The sequence below is a fragment of the Nematolebias whitei genome, chromosome 7, assembly GCF_014905685.2.
Source record: "Nematolebias whitei isolate Nwh7 chromosome 7, NemWhi1, whole genome shotgun sequence".
NCBI lineage: Eukaryota > Metazoa > Chordata > Actinopteri > Cyprinodontiformes > Rivulidae > Nematolebias > Nematolebias whitei.
The window spans coordinates 47,625,035-47,650,990 of NC_056504.1; the positions used below are offsets into that span (position 1 = coordinate 47,625,035).

Here is a 25,956-nt window from a genome sequence, read left to right on the forward strand (position 1 = left end):
CCACGAGCATCTTTAATCGGTTCTAGTTTAAAGATTAAAATACTTAGACACTTCAAACTTGGACTAGATTATTCTAGATTATTCTACACTAATAGCAGAACAATTAAAACCTACTCTGTGATTTGTCAAACCTTTATCTGATTTGTGAAACTTCACAATGTCAAAATAGGCAAATGCGTGTTTTTTGTGTGGGCTAGGGGGTCTCCACAATAAAACAAGTCTCAGTTAAAAACAATTATAAATGCAAAACTTCAAATTTTAAACATTATTGAACAGCTTTTTTTTTATTCTAAAGTTTTGAAGATCTCTATTTCGGCTCTCAGTTGCATGAGAAGCTCCTCTCACTGCAACAAAAGGCATTTTGAATAATTTGAAATGTTTTCTTCTTTTTTTAATACATGATCATTTTGGTCACTTGAACTAAAACAGATTAAAGACACTTAAGATAGTGAAAAGTTAGCTGGAATCGCCCTTTTAGTTATTTCCATAATTGGAAGCAAACTTCAGCTTCGTAAATTAAACGATGGATGAACATGTACTGCTGGTCATGTGATCTGGTGAGTAGCTGATGTGCTCTGTGTCTAGTCTGGTAGCACCTGTATAGGGTCTGGTCTTTGGTCTGGTGTCGGATCTGTGATTTTACATTCGGTACCAGCAGCAGTGGAAATAGCTAGAGCTTCCAGTGTTGCCTGTCTCTGATTCTTTTCCCAGCATCTTTTGCTCGCCAGCTGGCGGTGGGGTTTAGGTGCTTTATGGGTAAAAATTGTTGGCATGGCATTTAAGTTTCACTTTCCTGGGTAACGACCACCTGTCAGCTCCTTCAAAGTCTTCTGGAGAGTAGTTCTGAGAGCACAAATGTAGGTTCTTTGGAAGTTTCATTATTTTGACGGATTTTTCCCATTGCTTTTCACACACTTTTTTTACACTCACCTCACTATTTCTGCCTTTTTCTGTTTTGAAATTACAGCCAACAGTGACACAATGTGTGGCATTATTCAAATTTACAAACGCAATATCATAAAAACAACTCTGGTAATGTTAGCCTTCTGGTGTTTACTCTGTAGATTCCAGAACAGAAAGGACCTAACCATGTCATCAACCCAGCATGCATTGCACAGGTGAAAAAATGGCTGCCTCCATGAGTGAAAAATATAACAAAAGATATAACATTTTTGAAGTAATTATGAGATTTTACACTTCACAAACAGCAATTTTTAAGTTAATAGGAAAAATACAACATATTTAGGCCAACATGTTCCAACTATTCATGGATCCCTTTAAGCTCAGCCCAAATTAAAACCAAAGTCAAGTTTTTCAGATTGGATTGCTATTGAACGCAGAATGGAGCATTCTTCAGAGTAACCGATGGATGAGAGTCACCAGTTTTTAGTCAAGGGTCTCCTCTGATGAGGAGTTACCAAGAGAAACTGGTAAGACACATTCTCATTATTCTGTCCTAATGAAAATTTAAAGAAATTAATAACACTGCTATAGCTCTATTGACCAGCAAGTAGATCAGAAAAATATTGATAACATTTTGTGTGTTGTGTTTTCGCATGCCACCCTAGAGTTGGTAACTTCAATGTCAAAATTACAATATTTTGAGAGGACTTCCCTTTTTAATTGAACTATAGGGTTCCTGATCTAAGTTTTATTTCTTATTATTCACTTTGGCTCATCGTAGCATTAATATTTTTGTTCCTTTTTGCTCATCGGAGCGTATATAAAATTTGTTCCCTTTTGCTCATCGGGGCGCATGGATTAATACTTTTCACTTTTGCTCATCGGAGCATGGATTAACATCTCAATTGGACTATCGACCTTGTGTAATCCAAATGATAATTACTAGGGGTGCCCTTCAAGTTATGAATTGACTCTTGATTTTCTATTTTTTAATTTAATGGATGTATAATTACTGTTGCCGGATTTGATGCTATGTTGCTGTTCCCTGCAAAATATTTTAATTAAAAGCCAAGCATGAGAAATTTAAAAAGTATCGGATTATTATTACCATCCACTCATGTTCATGGACCCTGGGTGCCTGCCTGGTACAACTCTTTAAGTTTAATTGAGGAGGTTTTTAATGGTTTTCTCAGCTGTGAGTTAATTAAAACAATACCTTTGTGTCCTGGAGCCTGGACACTAAAACTAACTAGACCGGTAACAAATGCAATCTGTACAAAGGTGGACGACTGTTAATGTGAGTTTCCTTGCAGACGATGTCAACCCCAGCTACTAGGATAGGCGGACTGCAGGGTGAGACAAGGGTATAAAGCCCCCAGTATACTCCCGCGTACGTCCATACACAGAGGTACGCACGTACGTATGCAGAGGTACGAGCGTACCCCCCAGGGCATGTCCGTGCAAAGCTCAATTTTTACGACCGCATACGCGTATGCGGTGTCGCACAATAAACTGCCCGGCGACGGACTGTTTCGTATGCGACACCAATGTACTAAATTCCCCTTCTTTATCTCTAATCTGGCCTTTTCTTTTGTTTGTTTTTTTTTTGCCAAGAGGCAAGTGATCTCTTCCTCCTCCGTTGATGCAATGACTGAAATGGTGAGAAATGAAGGAATTTGTCACGAGCGAATTAAACTCAGGTCTAGCGTGGCTGCGGGAGGGTCTGGAGATTTCCTGGTGGGCTGGTCTGATGTGTGGGCTGCAGAGCTACCGCTCTGTTTTTGTTTTTTGTTTTTTTTAGATCTTTTTATTAACAACATATAAACACAGAACACCGCTGTGGCTGAGGCTGCCAGCGCTCTTTTTTTTTTCCCCGACCTGTCAATCAATCCAATAGGCATGTCAGCAAATGACCAATCGGCGACCTCAATTTGTCCCGAAGGTAAACGCCCGTCTTTTTGTTAATGCCACTGTCTCCAGACCATACAATATAGCTGGTCTCACCACTGTCTTGTAAACTTTTCATTTGACCTTTTCTGACACCCTTTTGTCACAAATCACTCCTGAAACTTTTCTCCATCCTGCCTGGGCTCTCTTTTTCACCTCTTTACCACACTCCCCCTTCTCCTGAACAGTGGACCCCAAGTATTTGAAGACCTCTGCTCCTTAGAACCTCACTGTTCCACTGGCCTCTCTCTCATTCACACACCTGTACTCTCTTATTACGGCTGACTTTCATTCCTCTTCTTTCAAGTGCATACCTCCACCTCTCCCCAGTTCTCTTCCACCTGTTCCTTGTTCTCACCACAGACCACAGTGTCATCTGCAAACATAATAGTCCATGGGGATTCCTGCCTGACCTCATCTGTTAGTCGGTCCATCACCATAGCAAACAAGAAGGGTCTCAGAGCTGATCCTTGATGTAATCTCACCTCCACCTTAAATCTATCTGTCACTCATACAGTACATCTCACCACTGTCCTGCTGTCCTCATACATGTCCTGTACCAGTCTAACATACTTCTCTGCCACTCCAGATTTCCTCATGCAATACCACACCTCCTCCCTTGGCACCCTGTCATATGCTTTTTCTAAATCCGCAAAGACACTATCGAGTTCCAAGGTTGCCCTTTGTCACCGATTCTGTTCATAACTTTTATGGACAGAATTTCTAGGCGCAGCCAAGGTGTTGAGGGGATCCGTTTTGGTGGCCTTAGGATTGCGTCCCTGCTTTTTGCAGATGATGTGGGCCTATTGGCTTCATCAGAATGTGATCTACAGCTTTCGATGGAGCGGTTCGCAGCCGAGTGCGAAGCGGCCGGAATGAAGATCAGTTCCTTCAAATCAAAGGCCATGGTCTTGAGCTGGAAAAGTGTAGAGTGCCCTCTCCAGGTCAGGGAAGAGGTCCTGCCCCAAGTGGAGGAGTTCAAGTGTCTTGGGGTCTTGTTCACGAATGAGGGAAAAATGTTTTTTTTGGCAAACCTCTTTCTTTGAACGCTGTTCTGCACTTCACTATTCCACCACCAGGTTTCCTTATCATCCATTCTTTGTCCAGATGACACACACACCAAGTACCTTTCTACCTGTCTTTCTAATTACTGTGGTTGTAGTAGTCCAGTCATTTGGAAGTTCTTTCTTACCACTCAGAGCCTTTAACAGCTCCTCTCTGAATTTTTCACACCATTCTTCCTTCTTCATCTTCCACCATTTGATCTTCTTCTCTTTTTCGTCTTCTTCACCTGCACTTCAGCATTAAAACACAGTGTTGTCATTATTGTTTTTAAAATCTTTAAAATAGATACAGCCACTGCTCTGGGTTCAGAGAAATTGCAAATGGCGGATTGGTGTGAAACATTTCTGAAAGATCCAATGACTCCTCTCCCTCCCTGACCATTCAGTGACCGACAGTGCGCTGACGTCACGTTTTAGGGTCTTGCTTGGCCTCAGTGGAACCGCAGAGAAGTAGGTACTGAAAAAACAGGCCGGTTCCACAAAAAAGGCCCTGTGGGAAAGAACAGGGAACCGGCCTGAGCAGGGTAAAGCGGGGCCAAGGAGGAATTGTGGAAAAAGGTCACATTTCAGATGATGTATGAGCTATTATATCTTAATACTGATGCAATTTTCATTGTTATGCTGATGACACACAATTATATTTGTCCATTAAACCCAATGAATCCAATCAGTCACTTAGACTACAAGCATGTCTTAAAGACATAAAAACCTGGATGACCCTTAATTTTCTCCTTTTAAACACAGACAAGACTGAGGTTTTGGTTTTTGGACCTGAACACCTTAGGAATTAATTTTTCAGTCTTTCGCCCCACTTCTTTAAAACGTCTTCAATTGATCCAAAATGCTGCTGCCAGAGTCTTAACTGGTGGTAGTGGGAGAGACCATATCTCTCCAGTTTTAGCTTCTCTCCATTGGCTCCCTGTCAAATCCAGAATAGAATTCAAAATCCTACTTCTAACCTACAAAGCTCTCAACACCCTAGCTCCATCTTGTATTACAGGTCTTATTGTTCCATATTTTCCGAACTGAGCACTTCGCTCTCAGGCTGCAGATTTACTTGCAGTTCCTAGAATTTACAAAAACAGAATGGTAGGCAGAGCTTTCAGTTATCAGGCTCCTCTCTTGTGGAACCAACTTCCAATCTCTGTCCGTGAGGCTGACACATTATCCAGTTTTAAGACTGGGCTTAAGACTTCCCTTTTTGATAAATCCTATAGTTAGGGTCGGCTTGGGTTTCCTGAGCTGTCCCTTAGTTATGCTGCTATAGGCTTAGACTGCTGGAGGACAAACTGACCACACTTTTTCACTCTGCTCCTGTCTTTACTTACTCTGCTCAACCTGTTTTGTATTTGTAATGATTTTTTTTTATCCAAACATGTGTTGTTTTTTTTGTCTTTCAGGGACATCTGGACCTACCATTCTGTGTTTGTCTGTCTCTCCTTTCTGTCCTCTCAAACCAGCCGGTCAAAGCAGATGGCTGCTTGTCCTGAGCCTGGTTCTGCTGGAGGTTCCTTCTTTTTAAAAGGGAGTTTTTCCTTTCCACTGTTGCCACTGTGCTTGCTCAGGATGGGAGACTGCAACAAAGCCAAGATTCAACTTGTCTGCTGGATTCCTTAGATAGAGAACTTTACTAATTGTCTTTTATGTATGGGAATGTTCCTGTAAAGTGCCCTGAGACAACTTTGTTGTGATTTGGCACTATATAAATAAACTGAATTGAATTCAATGTAACACAACATTTTTAGAATTTTTGGCTTCACTAATTTTGTAATGGCAAAACATTGGACTCATGCACCGATTTTACTTTTTCTTTAATCTGATTATTTATAATTTGCAGACTTTGATGAATAAAATAAAATTTAAAGTTAAGCAAAAATATCCAAATTCCTATATCAGGCATTTTACCTTTTTTTTTTTTTTGTAATTTTGATGATGAACAGACATTTGTTTGTCTTTTACTGAATAAAATGTTGTTCATTTGACTTGGAACAGTTCTGATCCACAGAACATTAATCAACAACACAAGTGATGTATGAGTGAATATAAAGTTATATTCAGTCCATATTGTCTGTGTTTCAGTGTTTCCTGCAGATGTTCAGCAGACTCTGCTGATCAGAGTAGATGCTCCTGAGGAATGGAGGCCTGATGTGGTCCAGCAGGACCCAGAGCTCATAAAAGAGGAAGAGGAGGAATTCTGGACCAGATTGGAGGGAGAGCAGCTAAATGTGAAGGAGGAGACTGATGCCAGCAGGTTTTCATTCACTGCAGTTCATGTGAAGACTGAGGATGATGACGAGAAGCCTCTGTTCTCACATCTTCATCAGCATGAAATGGAGGACAGAGATGTTCCAACCAGCAGCTCAGCTGACCAGATGAAAGTAGAATATGATGGAGAGGATTGTGGAGGAGCAGAAACCAGCAGGAACCCAGTTCTAAATCCTCATGGAGATGCTTCCAACTCTTCAGAGACTGAAGTCAGTAAGGATGATGAAGAGGACGAGGATGGGAACAATGCTGACTCTCAGCTGGAACACTTGTCAGACTCTGGGTCAACAACTGAAGACAGTGACAAAGACTGGAAGGAGAGCAGAGCTCCTGAGTCAGCTGTAAACTCTGTCAACAAATGTTTCAGCTGCTCTGAGTGTGGCAAACAATTTCTGCACAACCGGTCACTTCAGAGACACTTGACATGTCATTCAACAGTAAGACGTTCCAGCTGTTTGGATCAGAAGAAAAGTGTAGAGACGCACAGGAAAGTCCAGACGGGACCAAAATCATTTAGTTGTGATGAATGTGGTAAAAAATTTAACCAAAAAGAAAATTTAATTGTACACATGAGAATTCACACGGGAGATAAACCATTTTTATGTAATATTTGTGGACGTAGATTTAATCATAAGTCAAATTTAATCAAACACATCAGGATCCACACAGGCTATAAACCATTTAAATGTGAGGATTGTGGACAGAGATTTACCAACAAGACCTGTTTAAACTCACATGTGAGAGTTCACACAGGACAGAAACCATATGAATGTCAGAATTGTGGACAAAAATTTAGCCAAAAGACAAGTTTAAATAGACATATTAGAATCCACACAGGAGCGAAACCATATGAATGTGATTTTTGTGGTAAAAGATTTAGGCAGAAGTCAAATTTAAACTTTCACATGGGAGTCCATATTGGACAGAAACTACTTAAATGTGAAGTTTGTGGACAAAGATTCAGCCATGAGATAACTTTAAACTTACACATGACTGTCCACACGGGACAGATACCGTTTGAATTTGAGGATTGTTAACAAAGATTTAGCCATTTAGATTTATTTAAACAGACACACAAAAGTCCACAGGAACCTAAGCAGTCCTTAGTTTCTCATACAGAAGTAAACCTGTAAGACTTCAGTTCAAAATTTGAACTCTTAAATTTTTTAACTTTAAATTGTTTTGACTTCAGTTCAAAATTTGAGATTACTTTTAAACACATGAGAACCAACAATCAATCAATCAACTTTGTTTATACTCTCAGGTAGATTTAGTTACAGTGAGGTAAGTCAGCTTTCTTGCCAGACAGGAAATTTTACATAGTCACACAAGAAGTATAAAAAATAAATATAACATGATTAAAAATTGATTAAAAAATGGCCCGGTGCCATACTAAGTCGAATTTTGAAAGCTTATGCCAACAGGAACAAAACTGGTTTTATACCGTTTAGTTTTACATCTGGGAATCAAATCTGCGCCCCGATGAGAGAAGCCTGAACTCGCAGTGCAGAGGACGAGACACATCTCTTAAGATGGATGTGGATAACCTCTGCACCAGCCTGAAATACAAGGACTCTGGGTTTATCTGCAGCTCACTTGTCAATTACTGGACCATTGGACTAGTTTAGGCAGTTTTTAAGAGTTAAAATACCAAACCAGGACACCAAGCAGTAAGACAAAACCGTTTCAATAAAAGCTTGATAAAATAGTCAACAAGGTTTTATTGTTGTGGGAGGAAGAAAGTTTCCTGAGGAAAAACAGGCGCTGGTTCCCTTTCTTGTAGACGGCCTAACAGTTTGTCTCAAAGGTCAGTTTACTGTCAATAACTGTACCCAGATATTTGTAGGTGTCAACAACTTGCACAGTCTATTTAGAAGAGTAGTTTCCTGTGCCTTAGTGTGTTTTCTAAAATCAATAATCATGTCCTTAGTTTTTGAAATATTCAGCTGCAGATAGAATTCATCACACCGCTGACTGAAGTCCTCCAGCACATGGCATGGCCTGTTTCTTTCTCTTTAAGCAGGCTAACAACGACTGAGTCATCTGCATGCTTTAAAATGACTCAGTCTTCCCTGCTGCTATGGCACATGTTTGTGTAGAGGTTAAAGGAGAAATGACTGAACACACATCCCTGCGGAGAGCCGGTGGAGGAGCAAACCTGCTCAGACAAAAAGCCATTCTTATATTCAAGATCTTATTGTTCTATATTTTCCTAACAGAGCGCTTCGCTCTCAGACTGCAGGCTATCTTGTGGTCCCTGGAGTTTCCAAAAGCACAATGGGATGAGGATCTTTCAGTTATCAGGCTCCTCTCTTGTGGAACCAACTTCCAGATCCTGTCCATAAGGCTGACACATTGTCCAATTTTAAGACTGGGCTTAAGAATTTACTTTTTGATTAAAAAAGCACCAAATCACTTGATGATCTCATTCCCAATCTTCACTTTCTTATAAACCTTTGAATCAGGTACTAAAGCAGTGACGTAGCTTCAGCACTTAAAAACATTTACTTTACATTTACTTTACCAAAACCTTTATCCACTTCTAGTGGTAAAAACAAAGTACTGCACTGATGCCACAAAACCTGCAGTGCTTAATTTGTAAACCAAACGATGCCAGAACAAAAATAGTGAGGTGGGGGGTTCTCCCCGAGAAAAATTGGAATAAGTAGATGCCATTTCTTGCATTCTGGTGTGTTTTAACAGGTTGTTAAACATCTACGTTTACATACATAAGTAAACATTTGATTCAATAACTATTTTAGAGAGCATCATGACCAACAGCTCTCTCCTTGTGTGAATAGAGCACGCTCTGATTCTCTCAAGCATCCTACCCCCACAACGTTGAGTACATTCTCCATTGTCACTGTCTTCATGTGCTTCAATTCTCGTGTGTTTGATTTTAGAAGACTTCTTTAAATTAAAGTATAATCAACTGTCTTTTAGACATTTTGATCGCTGTTATTTTGACGTATTGGCACTGTTGTTTTGTTACGTAACATATGTCACATGATTACCCATCAAACACTTCTCTCATATTTTAATAATCAAAATTTTATTAATGTCCCACTTAAACTGTAAAACTGATTTGCAATTTAGTTGTGCTATTTAATTATATTTTTGTGTTTTTAATTACATTGCCCATGACTGTACTATTAGGGGCGGAGATTTTTTCAAAGGTAGAAGCAGAAAAGTTCACTTGAAGGGAAGCTTTAATGTGATATTACGAAGCTAGTAAGTGGCTGTTGTGTTTAAAATTAGTGTTTATGTAAATATTTTCAGATTAAATGTCCAATATAGGTTTTGTTCATTCAAAGCAGTCAAATTTGTTCGTAACTTTATTATTAGTAAGCAAGAGAGTTATCGGATCCAAGCAAACAGTTACCGGAGTGCACCCTATCAAAATAAGACAGTTTCTGGATCCTGTTCCATCAGGATCCAGCTCAAATTAAGCCCTGCTTTATTTTTTTAAATTCTATATTTGTTTAGTACAATAAGTAAGTTTATTTTGGCTACTCTCTTCTTCAGGGGGTTGCCACAGCAAGCGAAATTACATGAAAGATTTGGCTATTGCTTTATGTCAAATATCCTGCTTCTTGACACCACCTGGGCTTGAACCTGCAAACTCAGAATTACAAAACCACAGCACTGACCACCAAGCTATACAATATGAGATGCAGTGAAATGTGATCAAATTCTGTTGTGTTATTTGTGCAATATAGTAAAACAATTCAGCATAATTTTGATTAATCAGGTCACAGGAGAGGGATGCTATTGAATAAAAAAAATTATCATAAAAAGAAAAGATGCATTAAAATATTTTAAAAAGTGTCTGAGTCCTATTTGTCCAGGCTAGTGAAACAATTTAGCATTACCTTTTGTTCAGAGATTCATATGAGGCTGATTGTTTTGTTTTTCTTGAGTCATTCGTTCGGTAATTTGTTGACGGTCCCTAAAAGAACCTCTGTGCTCAGGAGGAGGGAGCGCGCGGAGGAGATCTGACCGTAATCTCGCTGCCAGCAGCGGGTGAAACGGGTCGAAGACACCGCTGAATCCACGGAGTGAATGTGTCGAAGATCCAACCTAGAACTAAGTTCACCGAGGAGTAAAACCGTGGAGACAGCGGGTCCAACAGACTGGAGGAAGCTGCGGAGAAACATCGGGTCTTTTTGAAGGAATAATCTCAGATTACGAAGAGGAACTGTCGAGTTGGAGAGAAAATGAGTTCAGGTTTGTTTGTTTCATTCAGCATCAGACGATGTTAGCTAGCTGTGGTTTCTAGGTAGTTGATGGATTTAACTTCTTAACTAAATCTGTTGTCTGTGTTTGTAGCTTAGCATCCTAACAGAAGCTAGCGCTAAGGTAGCTAAGATCTAGAAACTAAAATATTAGATCAAGAATCAGGAGGCTCTTTTTATCTCTTAATAATTCTCAGTTTGGAGATGTCCTATCCAAACTAATGTCATCGAGGATAAAACAACAGTTTTACACACTTAACAGAGAAGATATTTAAGGTGATGTGTAAATTCAGGGCCTGTATGCTTCGAAGGCCGCAATCAGTGTTGCCAGATTTCGCGATTGAAACGACCTACCAGCTCTATGAAAACAAGCCCAAGAAAAGCCCAATTGGCAACCCACCACGTTGTGTAAAAACAGGCCGTTTTTAACCAGTATAAACATACATTTATTATGGCATTACACATAAACAACAGCAAAATTATGCTAAACGCATAAAGATAACAATAACATACTTTTAAGATCTGATAAAAAAAACAAAACATTTTGCATATGTAACAGCAAGCTCATAGTAAACACAGTCAACAAAAAAAAAAACTTTGTTTAAACTCTGTTTAAAAGCAAAGACACACGTGAGCCAACTCAGACAGGTCAAATGTGAAACATCTTCTTTCCTTGTCCTTCTCGCTTCCCCATCAGGTCGGTTCATCTGTTCATCACAGAAATCACATATGGGGAAATTAGCATAAAACTTGGTACAGATGAAAAAGATGTAAAAATAGCTTTTACCTGAACTACAATCCGTCATCGCTGTTTTCGTTTGCATCTGTCTCTGCACTTTCAAATGTTCCTCCCACAGAGTGCATGTGACTGTTAAAACGCTCGAGCATCTCTTTGATTGGAGTGAAACCTGTGCAGCACAAACTTTGTCTCCTCAGTCCATATTCTATGTGGAGTATGCAGCCGAGTGTGTCCTGCCCCATTCTGTTCCTCAGTTTGGACTTGACCAGGTTCATTTGTGAGAACACTCGTTCTACATCAGCATTGCTCAAGGGCATTGCAAGCAGAGACAGAGCAAATGGGGCAGCTTCACAGAAAGCCTTCTCTCCACTGCTGTCTTTGTAACTTAGCACTTCAACCCAAAATACATCTGCCTAGGTGTCCTTCTTGTTTGTCCATGGATGGTTTGTAACAGCCTGATACTATGTCAAGAGCTTCAAAATTGCCAGAATAAAGTTTCAGAAGTGACAGATGTTGAAGCTGTAGTTTTGTTTGTGACAGAATGACAGTTGGACTGAACACAGTCATATCTGGATGTAAGCTGGAAGTCTCTGTTGCACTTGTGGAGCCCCCTAGTGGTCAGACACAGTATGAGTGTTTGTTTGGTGTGCGCCTGTCGCCTCGCTAACTTGGGCGGGAGCGATAAACAGGAAACGGGTGTGTGGAAGGGACAAACTACCTACTACCACTCAGTTTTGCTTTATTATGCGGAGCTGGGAGATAATCAACTAGTTTCACTTGGAAAGAAAGTCAAGCCCAAATATAAGAAACTTTGGGTTTATTTTTTTCTAAAGTGGCTTGCAAATCTTGAGTCGTGGGTTGCGGGTTTTTTGGGCTTGTTTTTGAATGTGAAGTTGCTTATATTAAGCAGACTTGGCAACTCTGGCCGCATTTGAGGCTCGGTGATGTCATAACGTCTGGACGTTCATGTATCCCATAATTCTAAGTAGGTATGTCTGCAGACGAATAGGCGTTCCCAAAGGAAGGCCTATCTCAAGGGTCACACCTGATTGGACGGGAAAACAAATCAAGGCGTTACTAAAGGACTAGACCTGATTGGACGAAGGTATCAGAAGACTTAGTTTAGTTTTAAGTAGGGGTGTAACGGTACGCTAAAATCACATTTCAGTTCGGTTCAGTTTCAGGGAGGTCTCAGTTCGGTTCATTTTCGGTACAAAAAAAGTCCAAAATAAAGACTTACAAAATGTTTATTTAGAAAATATGCCAAGTAAACAATACGTTTGTATAAAAATAAATAAAAGCCACCCATTTGGATGATATTTTAAATAAAAGACACTCTTTACAACAAATAAAATATACTAACAATAATGAAAATCTTAATAAATACAATAACAGTCAGAACCAGAACAATAAGCAGCAACAGACTGTTTACAATCTAACTAATCAAGTTTTAAGTTTTTGGCCAAAAAGACCAACTTGTCCACATTTTCTACCAAAATCATAGATCTAGTTGTAGTGACATTATCTCCAGCGGTGGAGAAAACTGCTCACTAATGTCAGTAGCAGAAATAAAGAGGTAGAGCTTTGCTAATTTTGCAGTGTGGCTGTATTTGGCCTCATCATTATTCAGAACCTCTTGGACCTGCTCCCACAGGTGGGACAGGTCCCTGGAAAAGTTCAGAAGAGGAAGAAGACTCTCAGCTGTTATCTCTGTCCCAGACTGGAAATAAAACACAAAGAGGTACAAAAGAAAATGAGTTAATAAGATTAGAATAAAAAAAAAAAAGTTAATTAAATAATAATAATAAAAGAACAATACCTCTTCTTGAACGGTCAGAATTTGGTATGGGGTGGTTGAATCTCTGGGTCATCATCAGGACAGGACTTTAATCTGGTCCAGGGCTTGTTGACGATCAGTTTTAGCTTTTTCATAAAGTGCTGCTACAACTGTTTGGCTGAAGTGTTGACGTGATGGGATGTCGTAGCGGGGCTCAAGAACTTTAAAGTTGGCGCATCAACAACAGAAACGTAGATCCAGAGATTTAAAAACTCCTACAGATTGTGTTATTGCTCTGGACCGATCTGAATTACCTGATAAAAGTTGTTTAATGTTGCTGCCATCGGTCTTTGCAACAAGCTGCTAGAACAGACGTTCACGTTCGGATGATGTCGTTTCAAGAGCGTTAACAATTTAGACGTGTTGCTGCTGCAGATCCAATCTCCATGAAATAACGTCGACACAGCTTTGGATTTGTTCACTTGTCTTTTAACAAGAAAGACATAATGTTCCCCAACAGGAGACCGCAACGAGATGCTAATGCTACGCGTGCTGCAAGATAATAGCGCCGTGCTGAAACACGCTTAGGAACTTTAGTTCCGCGGCGCATAATCTCTCGTTAATACAATTTAATTAATGAAAAAATAACTGAAACGGTACACAGGTGGACCGAACCGAACGTGCCGTACCAAAACAGTTCAGTACACCCACGTGTACCGTTACACCCCTAGTTTTAGGTTATTATTTTTTTAATATGTAAAAAAACCCCACAAACAAACAAATACAGCATGAAGCAACAAGTGTAACCCGAGTATAACGACAGGCAGATTGTGTTTGTATGCTTGATGTTGACTGGTTAACAACCAGAAGTTTTGTCTTATAATTTGCAAACAAAATGCCTGGGGAGACATGAACCAGTACTACACAGAGGTTCAGGCAGTTTGTGTTGACCGGTTCGACATTAGCGGCGTCTCCATAACTTCTCTTTCTGCCTCTCAACACAGAACTTCTGGTTGCATTTCAAAATTTGAGCATCATAACTGTGTAGTGGGGAGGGCTAAATGTTTGTTTCTTAATACATAGCCATTGGGTTAAAAAACAAAATCTGTTTTGGTTGTTGAATAATATGAAAATAGTTCAAATCAATTCATAAAGAAAGAAAAATAAAGTAACCAAAATAATAATGATACTTAAACTGGCTTTGGGACAAAGGATGTTTGTCACATTTTCTTGTTCAACCTCTTAAAGCAGTCCCTGCAGATGAGTGATATAAGTTAACCAGTAAGCGGGTATTTCTGCTCACTGGTTAACTTCCTCAGCTGTCTCAGATTTTAAGGGTCAATCTAGGGCTGCACCTAACGGTTATTTTAATAATCGATTAATTGGTCGGTTATTATTTTTTTGATTGATCGATGATCCGTAAAAAAAAAAGTTTATTTCCACCTGTTTATTCCAAAATAGAAGATTTGACTGACACAGCAAATCATACAGTCAATCACACATTCTCTCCATAAGCGTTGTAAAATGTGTCTTTGAGGGAAGAGTGTAACCTGGATTAAATATGTGGATCATTGTAGTGAAGCCTTCAGCTTCAACTAGGAATACGCAATATAAACGGTACACGGTAGAAACGATAGAAATTTAGCCTACGATATAGATCTGTCTTCTACCGGCTAACCGCAGTAATGCTGTGTCTGATGTAAAATCAGAGTTTTCAGTTTAATCGTTACTTTTTTTAGTTGAAAACTGTGCGCAAGTGGCGTTAAAGTCTTTTCTTCGAGAGCTAAGTAGCGAAGCTACAAGCTAACTACGGCTGCCTTGCCGTAGTGTTGCCGTATTCGGACGCATGCGCAAAACGCTGTGTTCCGTCGAAAGTTTTTTTTTTCCCCCCGTCAGGTTAAAGTAAGCGTTGGTCAGCTTTAGAGACACCTGCTCTCTGATCTGTGAAAAGAACGCTGTGTTGTGTGATTTTACTGCGAGACCCTCAAGTCAAAGCCACAGAGTCATTTTGTGTCAACTCTCCTTAAAGCTGAAGGAGTCGCCCACTAGAGGGTTGGAGGATGAAGTGTTTTCAGTTGCTGCTCTGTTGCTGTTCATTTCTCAAGTGAGAAGACTGGAAACTGTTAAGTTAAAAACACATTATTTTGTTTAAAACATATGGCTAAAACTACATTGATCTTTTGCACTGTTTTGCACTACAAGCAAGAAGCCTAATACTTGATTTTTTTTTATTATTATTTAAAAACTCTCTGGAACTAGTAGTGGAATTTTTTTTATTCAAAATATATGATGGCAAAAGGACACCCTTTTTTAAATTCCTATTAAGTTTTATACCAAAAACGTATTGCGATATATATCGTTATCGCCACCCTTCACAATACATATCGTGATATGAATTTTATGCCATATCGCACATTCCTACCTTCAACCATCAACAGAGGCTTCATGTCAGTGACGATCATGTTAAAGATTAGTGGTGCAAATCTCTGTCTTATGATTCAATACAATTCCGATTTTATTATTTTTTTGTCACGATACAATTCAAAATAATTTTTTCCCGATTCAGAAACGATTTTCGATTCAGAAACGATAAATTTTTCTGTTGAAATGGTCATAAATTTTGTTTCAGTTATGTAACTGACAAGCTGAAAAGAATAAACAACAATGTAAACAAATAGAACATTTATTTAAAAGAATAATTTTAGGTTCCTTACTAGGGCTGCAACTAACGATTATTTCAATAATCGATTCATCGGCCGATTATGTTTTCGATTAATTGATGAATCGGCAAAAAAAAAAACATTTTAATTTCCACCCCTTTATTCCAAAATTGAACATTTGACTGACATAGCAATTCACACAAAAACTGGTTGCTATTTTACTATTCTGTTAGTAAAATATTTAATAATAAAAAATAAAAGTTAGTCAAATAGCTTCAAAAAATAAATGTACACAAAAATATATACAAATGTATCTTTATACCTGCACAATATGTAGCTACTTTGTAAAATGTGTCATTGAGGGAAGAGTGTAACCTGGATTAAAAGTGTGGAATATTGTAACCTGGATTAAAAGTGTGGAATATTGTAGTGAAGCCTTCGTCTTCAACCATCGACAGAGGCCTCATGTCAGTGACGATCATTTAAGGATGATTTCATTGAAGCCAGCTCCTGCTGTGGTGTCCATGATGTCTGTCCATCATGAAGATGTTGTTGTTTGTTGTTGTTTTCTGGAATGAGAGAGTAAATATATATTATATTATAATTTACAGCAACTCAAGAAATGCCTTGTTTCACTTACAGTGTTAGGTTCAGGTAAAAGTAGCTATGTGTCATTTCTTTCAGTAGTTCTTGGTGCAGCGCCCCCACAGGCGAGCGGGGGAATAGGTTGGTTCAACAGGTTGGCTCGACTGCACAGTGCAGTGTGAATGCAAATGCACCAGCTCAAATGTAAACAAAATGTAACCAAACCGAGTCTACCGGACTATCAGGTGTGAAAACAACCTCAGAGAAATTAATCATCCCTGCAGGAACAGAGGAAGCTGAAACACCACAAGCTTCAGGGTCAGCTGATCACTTTTTCACAAGTTCTGGAAGTTATAGCTCGTTTAAAGGCAACATATATTTTGTTGTACGTTACATTTATACTCAACAGATCTTAAGCTTCATTTTATTTTATTTAGTTATTTTGGGAAACTTCACCTGCACTTGAGTTTTTGTGGTGGATTTATTGATCTGTATTTTGTGCAGACTTTTTCAATCTAAATAACAGAAGGATCTTTTTTATTTTTATACTTGGAGACTGAATACTTTACTAAATAAAGTAATTTCTGTAAAATTACCCCTTGTTTTTTTCATTTTATATAATACTGCAAAGCAACATTTTAAGTTAATTTTGTCAAATAAATAACTATTTCTGTTGGGTTTTTTTTTGTTGTTATATCACGAAATTTATCGTTATCGTCAGAATGCTCTGAAATATCACTATATTATATTTGAGCCATATTGCCCACCCCTACTGCAAACTATGAAATGGATTTCCTGAATGTGAGGCGGGTCTTATTACTCTGGGTTTCATGAGACGCCTCCGTTCAGGAAATCCATTCCATAGTTTGAAGCCAACTTGCAGAGTAGCCGTTAGGGAATCACGTGGAGACGTTTCAGCAGACAGACATGCATCATGGATCGGAAATCTCTGCAGGGTGAATTTGAAAAATCCAATGCATAAATTATGCTGGTATTGGAGCCCGATACTGGATCGAATCGGCCCCATTTCTAATAATATAGTTTATATCAAAATAGTCTCATCTTATATTGCAAAAAAAAATTTAAATTGATAATTTTAAAATATCCAAGATATCGCCCAGCTCTAATTTGTGTACTTGGATAAAGTAAAATTGAAAGTTAAACAAATATGTTAAAATACCCATATCAGGTGATTGTATTTAAACATTTTTGATATTTTTTAATGATAAACAGACATTTGATTGTCTCTTACTGAATAAAATGTTGTTCCTTTGACTTGGAGCAGTTCTGATCCACAGAACATAAATCATCAACACAGGTGATGTATGAGTTATATTATATGAGTTATAAAGTTATATTCAGTCCATATTATTATATTTATTATAAGAATTTTGTTTCTTTTTTTTTTGCACCCTTTTAATTCAATGTTGTTTTTTTTTTGTGATTAATTTTGTTTTGTGGCAGCACGGTGGCGCAACTGGTAGAGCTGCTGCCTCTCAGCGAGCAGGTCCCTGGTTCAAATCCCGGTCCGGGGGCATTTCTGGATGGAGTTTGCATGTTATAAACCTACACATGCTCTCCGTGCATGTGTAGGTTTTCTCTGGGTACTCTGGTTTCCTCCCACAGACCAAAAACATGCATGTTAGGCTGATTGGTAACTCTTAAATTGTCCCTAGGTGTGAGTGAGAGAGTGAATGTTTGTCTTGTTTGTCTCTGTGTGTCCCTGTGATGGACTTGCGACCTGTCCAGGGTGTACCTCGCACTGTGATTGCTGCACATGGGCACCGGCAACCCCTGTGACCCAAATTGGAAGAAGCGGGTAAAAGATAATGGATGGATGGAATTTGTTTTGTTTATTTTGTTTCTTTTAAATGAATGAATAAAAATTAATATTGTCTGTGTTTCAGTGTTCCCTGCAGATGTTCAGCAGACTCTGCTGATCAGAGGAGATGCTCCTGAGGAATGGAGACCTGATGTGGACCAGCAGGACCCAGAACACCTCCACATCAAGGAAGAAGAGGAGGAACTCTGGACCCAATTGGAGGGAGAGAAGTTCAATGTGAAGGAGGAGACTGATGCCAGCAGGTTTTCATTCACTGCAGTTCATGTGAAGACTGAGGATGACGAAGAGAAGCTTCTGTTCTCACAGCTTCATCAGCAGAATCCAGAGCCCCTCCACATAAAGGAGGAAGAGGAGGAACTCTGGACCAGATTAGAGGGAGATCAGCTCAACATGAAGGAGGAGACTGATGCCAGCAGGTTTTCATTCACCACAGTTCCTCTGAAGAGTGAGGATGATGAAGAGAAGCCTCTTTTCTCACAACTTCATCAACATCAAAGGGAGGACAGAGATGTTCCAACCAGCAGCTCAGCTGACCAGATGAAAGTAGAAGCTGATGGAGAGGACTGTGGAGGAGCAGAAACCAGCAGGTGCCCAGATTTAAATCTTCATGAAGATGCTTCCAGCTCTTCAGAAACTGAAGTCAGTGAGGATGATGAAGAGGACGAGGATGGGAACAATCCTGACTCTCAGCTGGAACACTTGTCAGACACTGGGTCAACAACTGAAGACAGTGACAAAGACTGCAAGGAGAGCAGAGCTCCTGATTCAGCTGTAAACTCTGTCAACAAATGTTTCAGCTGCTCTGAGTGTGGTAAACAATTTCTGCACAAACGGTCTCTTCAGAGACACATGACATGTCATTCAACAGGAAGACGTTCAAGCTGTTTGGGTCAGAAGAAAAGTGTCAGAAAGAAGAAAAGTGTAGATACACACAGGAACGTCCAGACAGGACCAAAATCATTTAGTTGTGATCAATGTGGTAAAAGATTTACCAGAAAAGAAAGTTTAAAACCACACATGAGAATCCACACTGGAGAGAAACCATTTGAATGTGAGGTTTGTGAAAAAAGATTTAGCCTTAAAACAAATTTAAACAAACACATGAGAGTTCACACAGGAGAGAGACTGTTTGTATGTGAGATTTGTGGACAAAGATTTGGCTATAAATACAGTTTAAAAGGACACATGAATCTCCATAAAGCACAGAAGCCATTTAAATGTGAGATTTGCGGACATCGAACTAACCAGAAGCAAAGTTTAAACGAACACATCAGGATTCACACAGGATATAAACCACATAAATGTGAGGAGTGTGGACAGAGGTATACCTTCAGGAGTAATTTAACAACACACACGAGAGTCCATACTGGACAGAAACCTTATGAATGTCAGAATTGTGGACATAGATTTAGCCATAAGTCAAGTTTAAACTCACACATGAGTGTCCACACTGGACAGAAACCTTATGAATGTCAAAATTGTGGACAGAGATTTAGCCAGAAGTCAGGTTTAAAGTCACACATGAGAGTCCACACAGGACAGAAACCTTATGAATGTCAGAATTGTGGACAGAAATTTCGCCATAAGTCAAGTTTAAACTCGCATATGAAAATCCACACACAAGCAAAACTATTTGTATGTGAGATTTGTGGCCAAAGATTTAGCCTTAAACACCTTTTAAACGGACACATGAATCTCCACAAAGGACAGGAATCTTATGAATGTCAGAATTGTAAACGGAGATTTAGCCATAAGTCATATTTAAAAAGACACATCACTATTCTCAAAGGCTGTAAACCATATAAATGTCAGGATTGTGGAAAGAGATATATCAACAACACTTGTTTAAACTCACATATGAGAATCCACACAAAGGAAAAACCATATAAATGTGAGTTTTGTGAAGAAAGATTTACGCAAACGACAGATTTAAACTTTCACATGAGCGTCCATACTGGACAGAAACTACTTAAATGTGAGCTTTGTGGACAAAGGTTCAGCCATGAGCTAACTTTAAACTTACACATGACTGTCCACACAGGACAGATACCATTTGATTTTGAGGATTGTTGACAAAGATCTGGCCATTTAGATTTATTTAAACACACACAAAAGTCCACAGGAACCTAATTGGGCACTCCTTATCTTCTTCTTCAGAAGTAAAACTTTAAGACTTCAGTCTACAGGGTTTCCTGTACATGTAAATTTTCGTGGCGCACCGCCACAGTAACATTCAGGCCACCACACCTTCAGAATAAAGGTTTATATAGAATTGAAATAAATTTAAATGTCATGAAACGTTAAAATTTACTTTATTTTGAAAAGCCAACACTGCCATCTCCTGCCTGTCAAGCTGCTACGGTGCAGCATCGCTCTGAAGCTAGAGATGAGTCGACAGTCAAAGTATAGAGAGTGAAAAGGTGAAAGAAGGAAGGAACCAGTAAATTATTTTGTTTTAATAATTACATGCAGGTTGACAAAACTGACTAAAATGATTTTATGGGTTGTTTTTTTTTATCACAGTGTAGTTTATGTTGGGAAGGCTGCATGATGCCAGGATATTTATGTTATTTTTTATGAGTCTATATCACTAAAACACAAACACATGAGAGTTCACACAGGAGAGAGACTGTTTGTATGTGAGATTTGTGGACAAAGATTTGGCTATAAATACAGTTTAGAAGGACACATGAATCTCCATAAAGCACAGAAGCCATTTAAATGTGAGAATTGCGGACATCGAACTAACAAGAAGCAAAGTTAGATGTCCCTCACTGCCATTAAACCAAACAACTCTAAACTGAAAGGTCAAAATTTATTTTCCAGTATTTGACAGTGTAACATGAAGATGATCTCTCCTGACCATGACCTCTGACCCTGAGTTCACCCATCATAACCATCCTGAACTGGTTTCTTTAGTTACTTTTGACCTGAATAACGACTGATTATTTCTATACATTTATTATCCTGGACACTTGATCACTTACAGATTCATAAATGCTTACACATTTATTTTAAGCGTTTGATAAATGAATTTGACATGTTTAAAACATGAATAATGTTCATTACTGTTTTCAATTATTATGAAATCATGTGAAATGTTACATGATTGAACATATTTTCACTGCTTTGTTTTCAGAAAGAACTCCGTTTAAGAGTCGCCACAACTCTGTAGAGTTCTGGAGGCAGAAATTAATTCTTGAACATCAGACAAAGTCAGAACAGTCTGGAAATTCCAGGACTGTCCTTGGAGCTGAGAGTCTCACAAAAGCAGAACTTTTGTGAGACGTGTTCAGTGTTCCTCTGTTTTTCCATCTCCTGGTGTGTTTTTTCGTCTTCATTACTCCTGAGAAAAGATCAAGTTCTGCTCAGGAACAATTTTTGTCAAAGCCAACTAAAAAGCGATACAGTAATTATGGAAGATAAAATGGTTTTTTTTTTTCCCTTCTTTTTTTCACTGTAAGGTTTCGCAGCTTCATAAGCTTCGGACTGCTTATCACCTGCTGACTATTCTCATCAGCTGTTTTTCTGTCGGCCCTGTTAACGTCTCACCTCGGCCACCTTCTGGCACGATCCTACCAGGACCCCCTGAACCGTAACCTGTTTCCTGTGTAGACTTGTAGAGACTCGATCAGCCTCCAAAGTCCTGAAAAGACAGAGCAATCGTCGGCTGTAGTTCCCCACTTGATCCAGAAAGGAGACGATAATCTGGTGAGAACATCAACGCAATACTGGGTCTGGTTTTTACAGTTCAAGCTAATTCGACTTGATGAAATATAATTTCCTTGCTTGCTGTGTTAAGAAATTACAAAATCTGATTAAATTAAATAATATCTCTCATCCAAATTGTAAAGTAAAACTATCAAATGGTTCAACTTCATCTAAATTGTTGCATGTATAAAAGATAAATAAATTCTGTTCTTAAGAATTATTTTGTTTTAGATAAGAGAAATATGCCTCGATGAATCATTGCTTAATCAAGTCCAAGTATTAATTCAACAACTATTTCCTCAACTTGTTTATTATTCAACTTCTTATTCTTTGTTATTGTTCATGTTTTGTTTTTGATATTTGTAATTAAACTTCAAAGACAGTTCGGTCTTTTCATTTGGGTGAATATTTACTTGTTCTGGTGCAGAATTCCCTGTAAATAACAAACTCTACTTCAGTGACTGAGTTCTGACTATTAGAGGGTGAATAAATTAATTAACCTGTTATTGGTCAGTAAACTGACCTGGTGCTCTGGTTTAACGAGTGCAAAATTAAGTGTAGTAAAGTGAGGAGGAAGTATCGCCCTTCTTCACATCTACATTTGTAATCTGATATCATTTTTCCACAGAAACCTGAGTCTGAATATTGTTACAAATTTAAGTTTAATAATTTAAACTTGTTGGTGATGATGCTGTTTGTTGGCGATAAAGAATTCAACTAAATATTTTAAAGTTTGCTCTTCAGTATTCAAGTCTTGTTTCTAAAACACACCATGTTTTTATGGTGTCAGATAAAGTTTAGGCACACTGCCTCGTTCTTGTCAAAATTTGAGCCTGGAATAAAATAATTTAAACTGTAGCTGAGTGTAAATTGTTCAAGTTATTAAACCATAAAACCTAAAGGAATATGTTTATACTGACACCTTGGGTATGAACATCTGTTCAGAGAAGGAACTGATTTTTTTTTTTTTTTTTGGACCAAGTTGTAGTTTCCCTGATGTTTTCCACATCAATCAATGATATGAACCGTATTTATATAGCTCATTTCTATCTTATCGAGATACTCGAAGCACTTTACACTACAATCTGTGACCTCATTTACCCATTCATACAGCACTACTAGATCTCTACAAAGCTAATTGAACAAATCATTCTGAAGAGACTAATCAGTACTAATCAATAAATGTTCTAATAACTGGACAAACTGGTTTTTTTTTTACTTTTCAGCTTCAAATTATTTAGATTCTTTATTGTCATTCGCACCACATGTGGTACATCTGGTGGAGCGAAATTGTGTACACAGTCCCAGTTATATCCAACAATAAAATGTAAAAGAAAAACAGTAATAAGATCTAAGATATGAACTAAAAAAAATCAACTAAAAATAACAAAGTCCATGCTCAATAATCCAGGTATACAATCCAACATTTTTCAGTGAGGTCATCTGGACAGTTTCTTTGTTTGTTTTCAACCAGTTTGACAAGACTGTCAACAAGGAAGAGGGCCGGCAATGGAGGAGGGGGCGTACCAAAGAGATCATCTTATCACAAGCAGAACTGGTTTGTTCCACTTTGGAGTAAGCTGTTGGGAGAAGAATCAGTTTTGTTGTGTGTTTCCTCGACTGATGAAGCCTTCTGGACCGAAGGCGAAATGTTTCAGCACACAATAAAAAAAGAAATTGTCCAGATGATCTGACTGAAAACTGTTGGATCAACTAAAAATACGCTAAGCACTAACAGCATAAAAACAATGAACACGATACGCTGAACGGCAGCACGAACATGAGTCTGTGAGTAGACGAGTACGAATGAACACAGCAACATGAAACAGATCAGCAGCAACATGATTAGAGATTAATGAGTCTAACTGCCTCAGGGTAGAAGCTGTTCCTCAGTCTAGTGGTTCTAAACTTAATGCTTCCTGAGGGGAGTTGGGGAAAAAGTGTGTGTGCTGGGTGAGCGGGGTCCTTCATGATGTAGGTGGCCCTCTTCCTGCATCTGGAGGTGTAAATGTCTGTGATGGTGGGGAGACTGACTCCAACAGACTTCTGTGCAGCCTTCACCACTCTCTGCAAAGCTTTTCTTTCTGCAGCTGTGCAGTCTCCATACCACACGTTGACGCTGGAGCACAGGATGCTCTCCACTGCACACCTGTAGAAGGAGGTGAGGACTGAGCTTCCCAGACCAGCTCGTCTCAGCCGCCTGAGGAAGTAGAGTCTCTGATGAGCTTTCTTGATCAGGCTGGTGGTGTTGTTGCTCCAGCTGAGGTTGACATTCAGGTGCACACCCAAATACTTTTAGCTGGAGACTACTTCCACTGCAGATCCTCCTATGTTCAGAGGGGATGTGGGTTGTTCCTTCTGAAGTCCACAACCATCTCCTTTGTCTTCTTAAGTGACGTGTAGTCAGGTGAGACTATGCCTCTCCTATCATCATGACATGTAAAATGCAAACATGATGAGAAAATACATTTAATCACTTGACTGTTCTATAAAAGTGTTTTATAAAAGTAAAAGTGTGTTGTGGTCCCTGTACATGTTGACACAGCTGTAGAATCTGGGAGCTTCTTGTGCGCAGGGAGGGGATGTACCCGAGCCCCCACCCACCTCTGGGACTAATGGGCTTGGCGTTTGCAGGATGTTCAAAATCTGCAGGAAGTCCCGAGTCTGCAGAAGGTTCCACGTTCCTGAGTTCCACATCTGTTCCTGAAAGTTCCACGTTCCTGAGTTCCGACATTGAGTCCTCTGCAGAGGTCCTTAAGTCCGCTGCAGTAGCTGAAGTGCTGACACCCTCTGCAGCAGCGTCTCCTCCATCACCTGCAGAGACCACGGTCCTCCCACTTCTCACTCCCGGTGCAGGGGAACTCATGGGTTCTTAGGGCGTCCGTCTCCTTCGGCCAGCCACCTAAACTTTGGCCCTGTGTTGACGGCTGCCCACCTGACCCATTGTGGTCATCACTCTTAGTTTAAAATTCAGGTCTCTCTGGTAAATGAGTCCCAGAGGCTTAGTGGGATTAATTTGTATAAATAACGGTTGAATTAATGTGACAAATGCAAAATGTATTCTTTTTAGAGCGTAAAAGTATGTTATTCAAAGTGTTTAGTATCATTTTGCTGTTTATATGTAATACCATAATAAATGTATGTTTATACTGTTTAAAAATGGCCTCTGTTTTACACAATATGGTGGGTTGCCAGTTGGGCTTGTTTGGGCTTGTTTTCATGGAGCTGGTTGATTGTTTCTATCGCGAGATCTGGCAACACTGACCCTGATGTCTGACCAGCCTTGGGATGATCTCCTGGCCGTCTGGACATTTCTGTGTTTCCCGTGTGTTTAGTTTAGATCCCAGGCTTTGATCCTGTCGGTTTTGTTTTGATTCTCGTGTGTTCCTCATGCCCTCCGCAGACACAGTGACGTCACGTTCTAAAGCTCTATTTGTTCAAAGCAGTCAAATTTGTTCATAACTTTATTAGTAAGCAAGAGAGTTACCGGATCCGATCAAACAGTTACCGGAACGCACCCTGTCAAAATAAAAGAGAGTTCCTGGATCCTGTTCCAGCAGGATCCGGATCAAATGAAGCCCTGCTTTAATTACGAAAAGTCTACATTTGTTTAATATTACAATAAATACATTTCTTTGAGCTACTCTCTTCTTCAGAGGTTGCCATAGCGAGTTATGAAAGATTTGGCTATTGTTTTACTCCGAATGCCTTTCCTGACACAACCTGGGTTTGAACCTGCAAACTCAGGATTACAAGACCAGTATACTGACTGCTATAAAACAGAAGAAGCCATGAAATGTATTCAAATTCTTTGTGTATTTTTTGTCCAATATAGTAAAACAATTCCGCATCATTTTGATTAATCAGGTCACAGGAGAGGAATGCTACTGAAAAAAAAAAATATATATATATATATATATATATATATATATATATATATAACTTATATAAGAAGAAAAGATGCACTTTTGTTCAGAGTTTCACATGACGTGTAGGCTGATTGTTTTGTTTTTCTTGTGTCACTCGTTCGGTAATTTGTTGACGGTCCCTAACAGAACCACTGTGTTCAGGAGGAGGGAGCGCGCGGAGGAGATCTGACCGTGATCTCGCTGCCAGCAGCGGGTGAAACGGGACGAAGACACCGCTGAATCCACGGAGTGAATGTGTTGAAGATCCAACGTAGAACTAAGTTCACCGAGGAGTAAAACCGTGGAGACAGCGGGTCCA

At 39.2% G+C, this 25,956-nt stretch overlaps 2 protein-coding genes and 1 pseudogene across 2 annotated transcripts; all 3 read left to right on the plus strand.

Moving 5' to 3' along the window:
* The first annotated feature begins 6,224 nt into the window (after window positions 1-6,224).
* Window positions 6,225-7,259, plus strand: LOC119412022 (gastrula zinc finger protein XlCGF7.1-like). Its single transcript, XM_037678997.1, has one exon. It carries the CDS (start codon window positions 6,245-6,247, stop codon window positions 7,214-7,216), a length of 972 nt encoding a protein of 323 aa, XP_037534925.1. The 5' UTR covers window positions 6,225-6,244; the 3' UTR covers window positions 7,217-7,259.
* A 2,889-nt stretch (window positions 7,260-10,148) lies between these two features.
* The window catches only part of LOC119412014, a 28,317-nt pseudogene continuing 12,509 nt past the window's right edge, over window positions 10,149-25,956 (plus strand).
* Window positions 17,110-24,605, plus strand: LOC119412071. The gene is made up of 4 exons (XM_037679048.1): window positions 17,110-17,131; window positions 18,083-18,939; window positions 21,483-21,613; window positions 24,275-24,605. The coding sequence occupies exons 1-4, from the start codon at window positions 17,110-17,112 to the stop codon at window positions 24,603-24,605; spliced, it is 1,341 nt and encodes a 446-aa protein (XP_037534976.1).

Bases quoted from the DNA above. Each gene is read 5' to 3' on its own strand.
- LOC119412022 (XM_037678997.1), top strand. From the start codon at position 6,245: ATGGAGGACAGAGATGTTCCAACCAGCAGCTCAGCTGACCAGATGAAA.
- LOC119412071 (XM_037679048.1), top strand. From the start codon at position 17,110: ATGGATCGGAAATCTCTGCAGG. The intron at 17,132-18,082 runs GTGAATTTGAAA...TCTGTGTTTCAG, and splicing joins GGATCGGAAATCTCTGCAGG to TGTTCCCTGCAGATGTTCAG. The intron at 18,940-21,482 runs GTAGATACACAC...TTTCACTGTAAG, and splicing joins GTGTCAGAAAGAAGAAAAGT to GTTTCGCAGCTTCATAAGCT.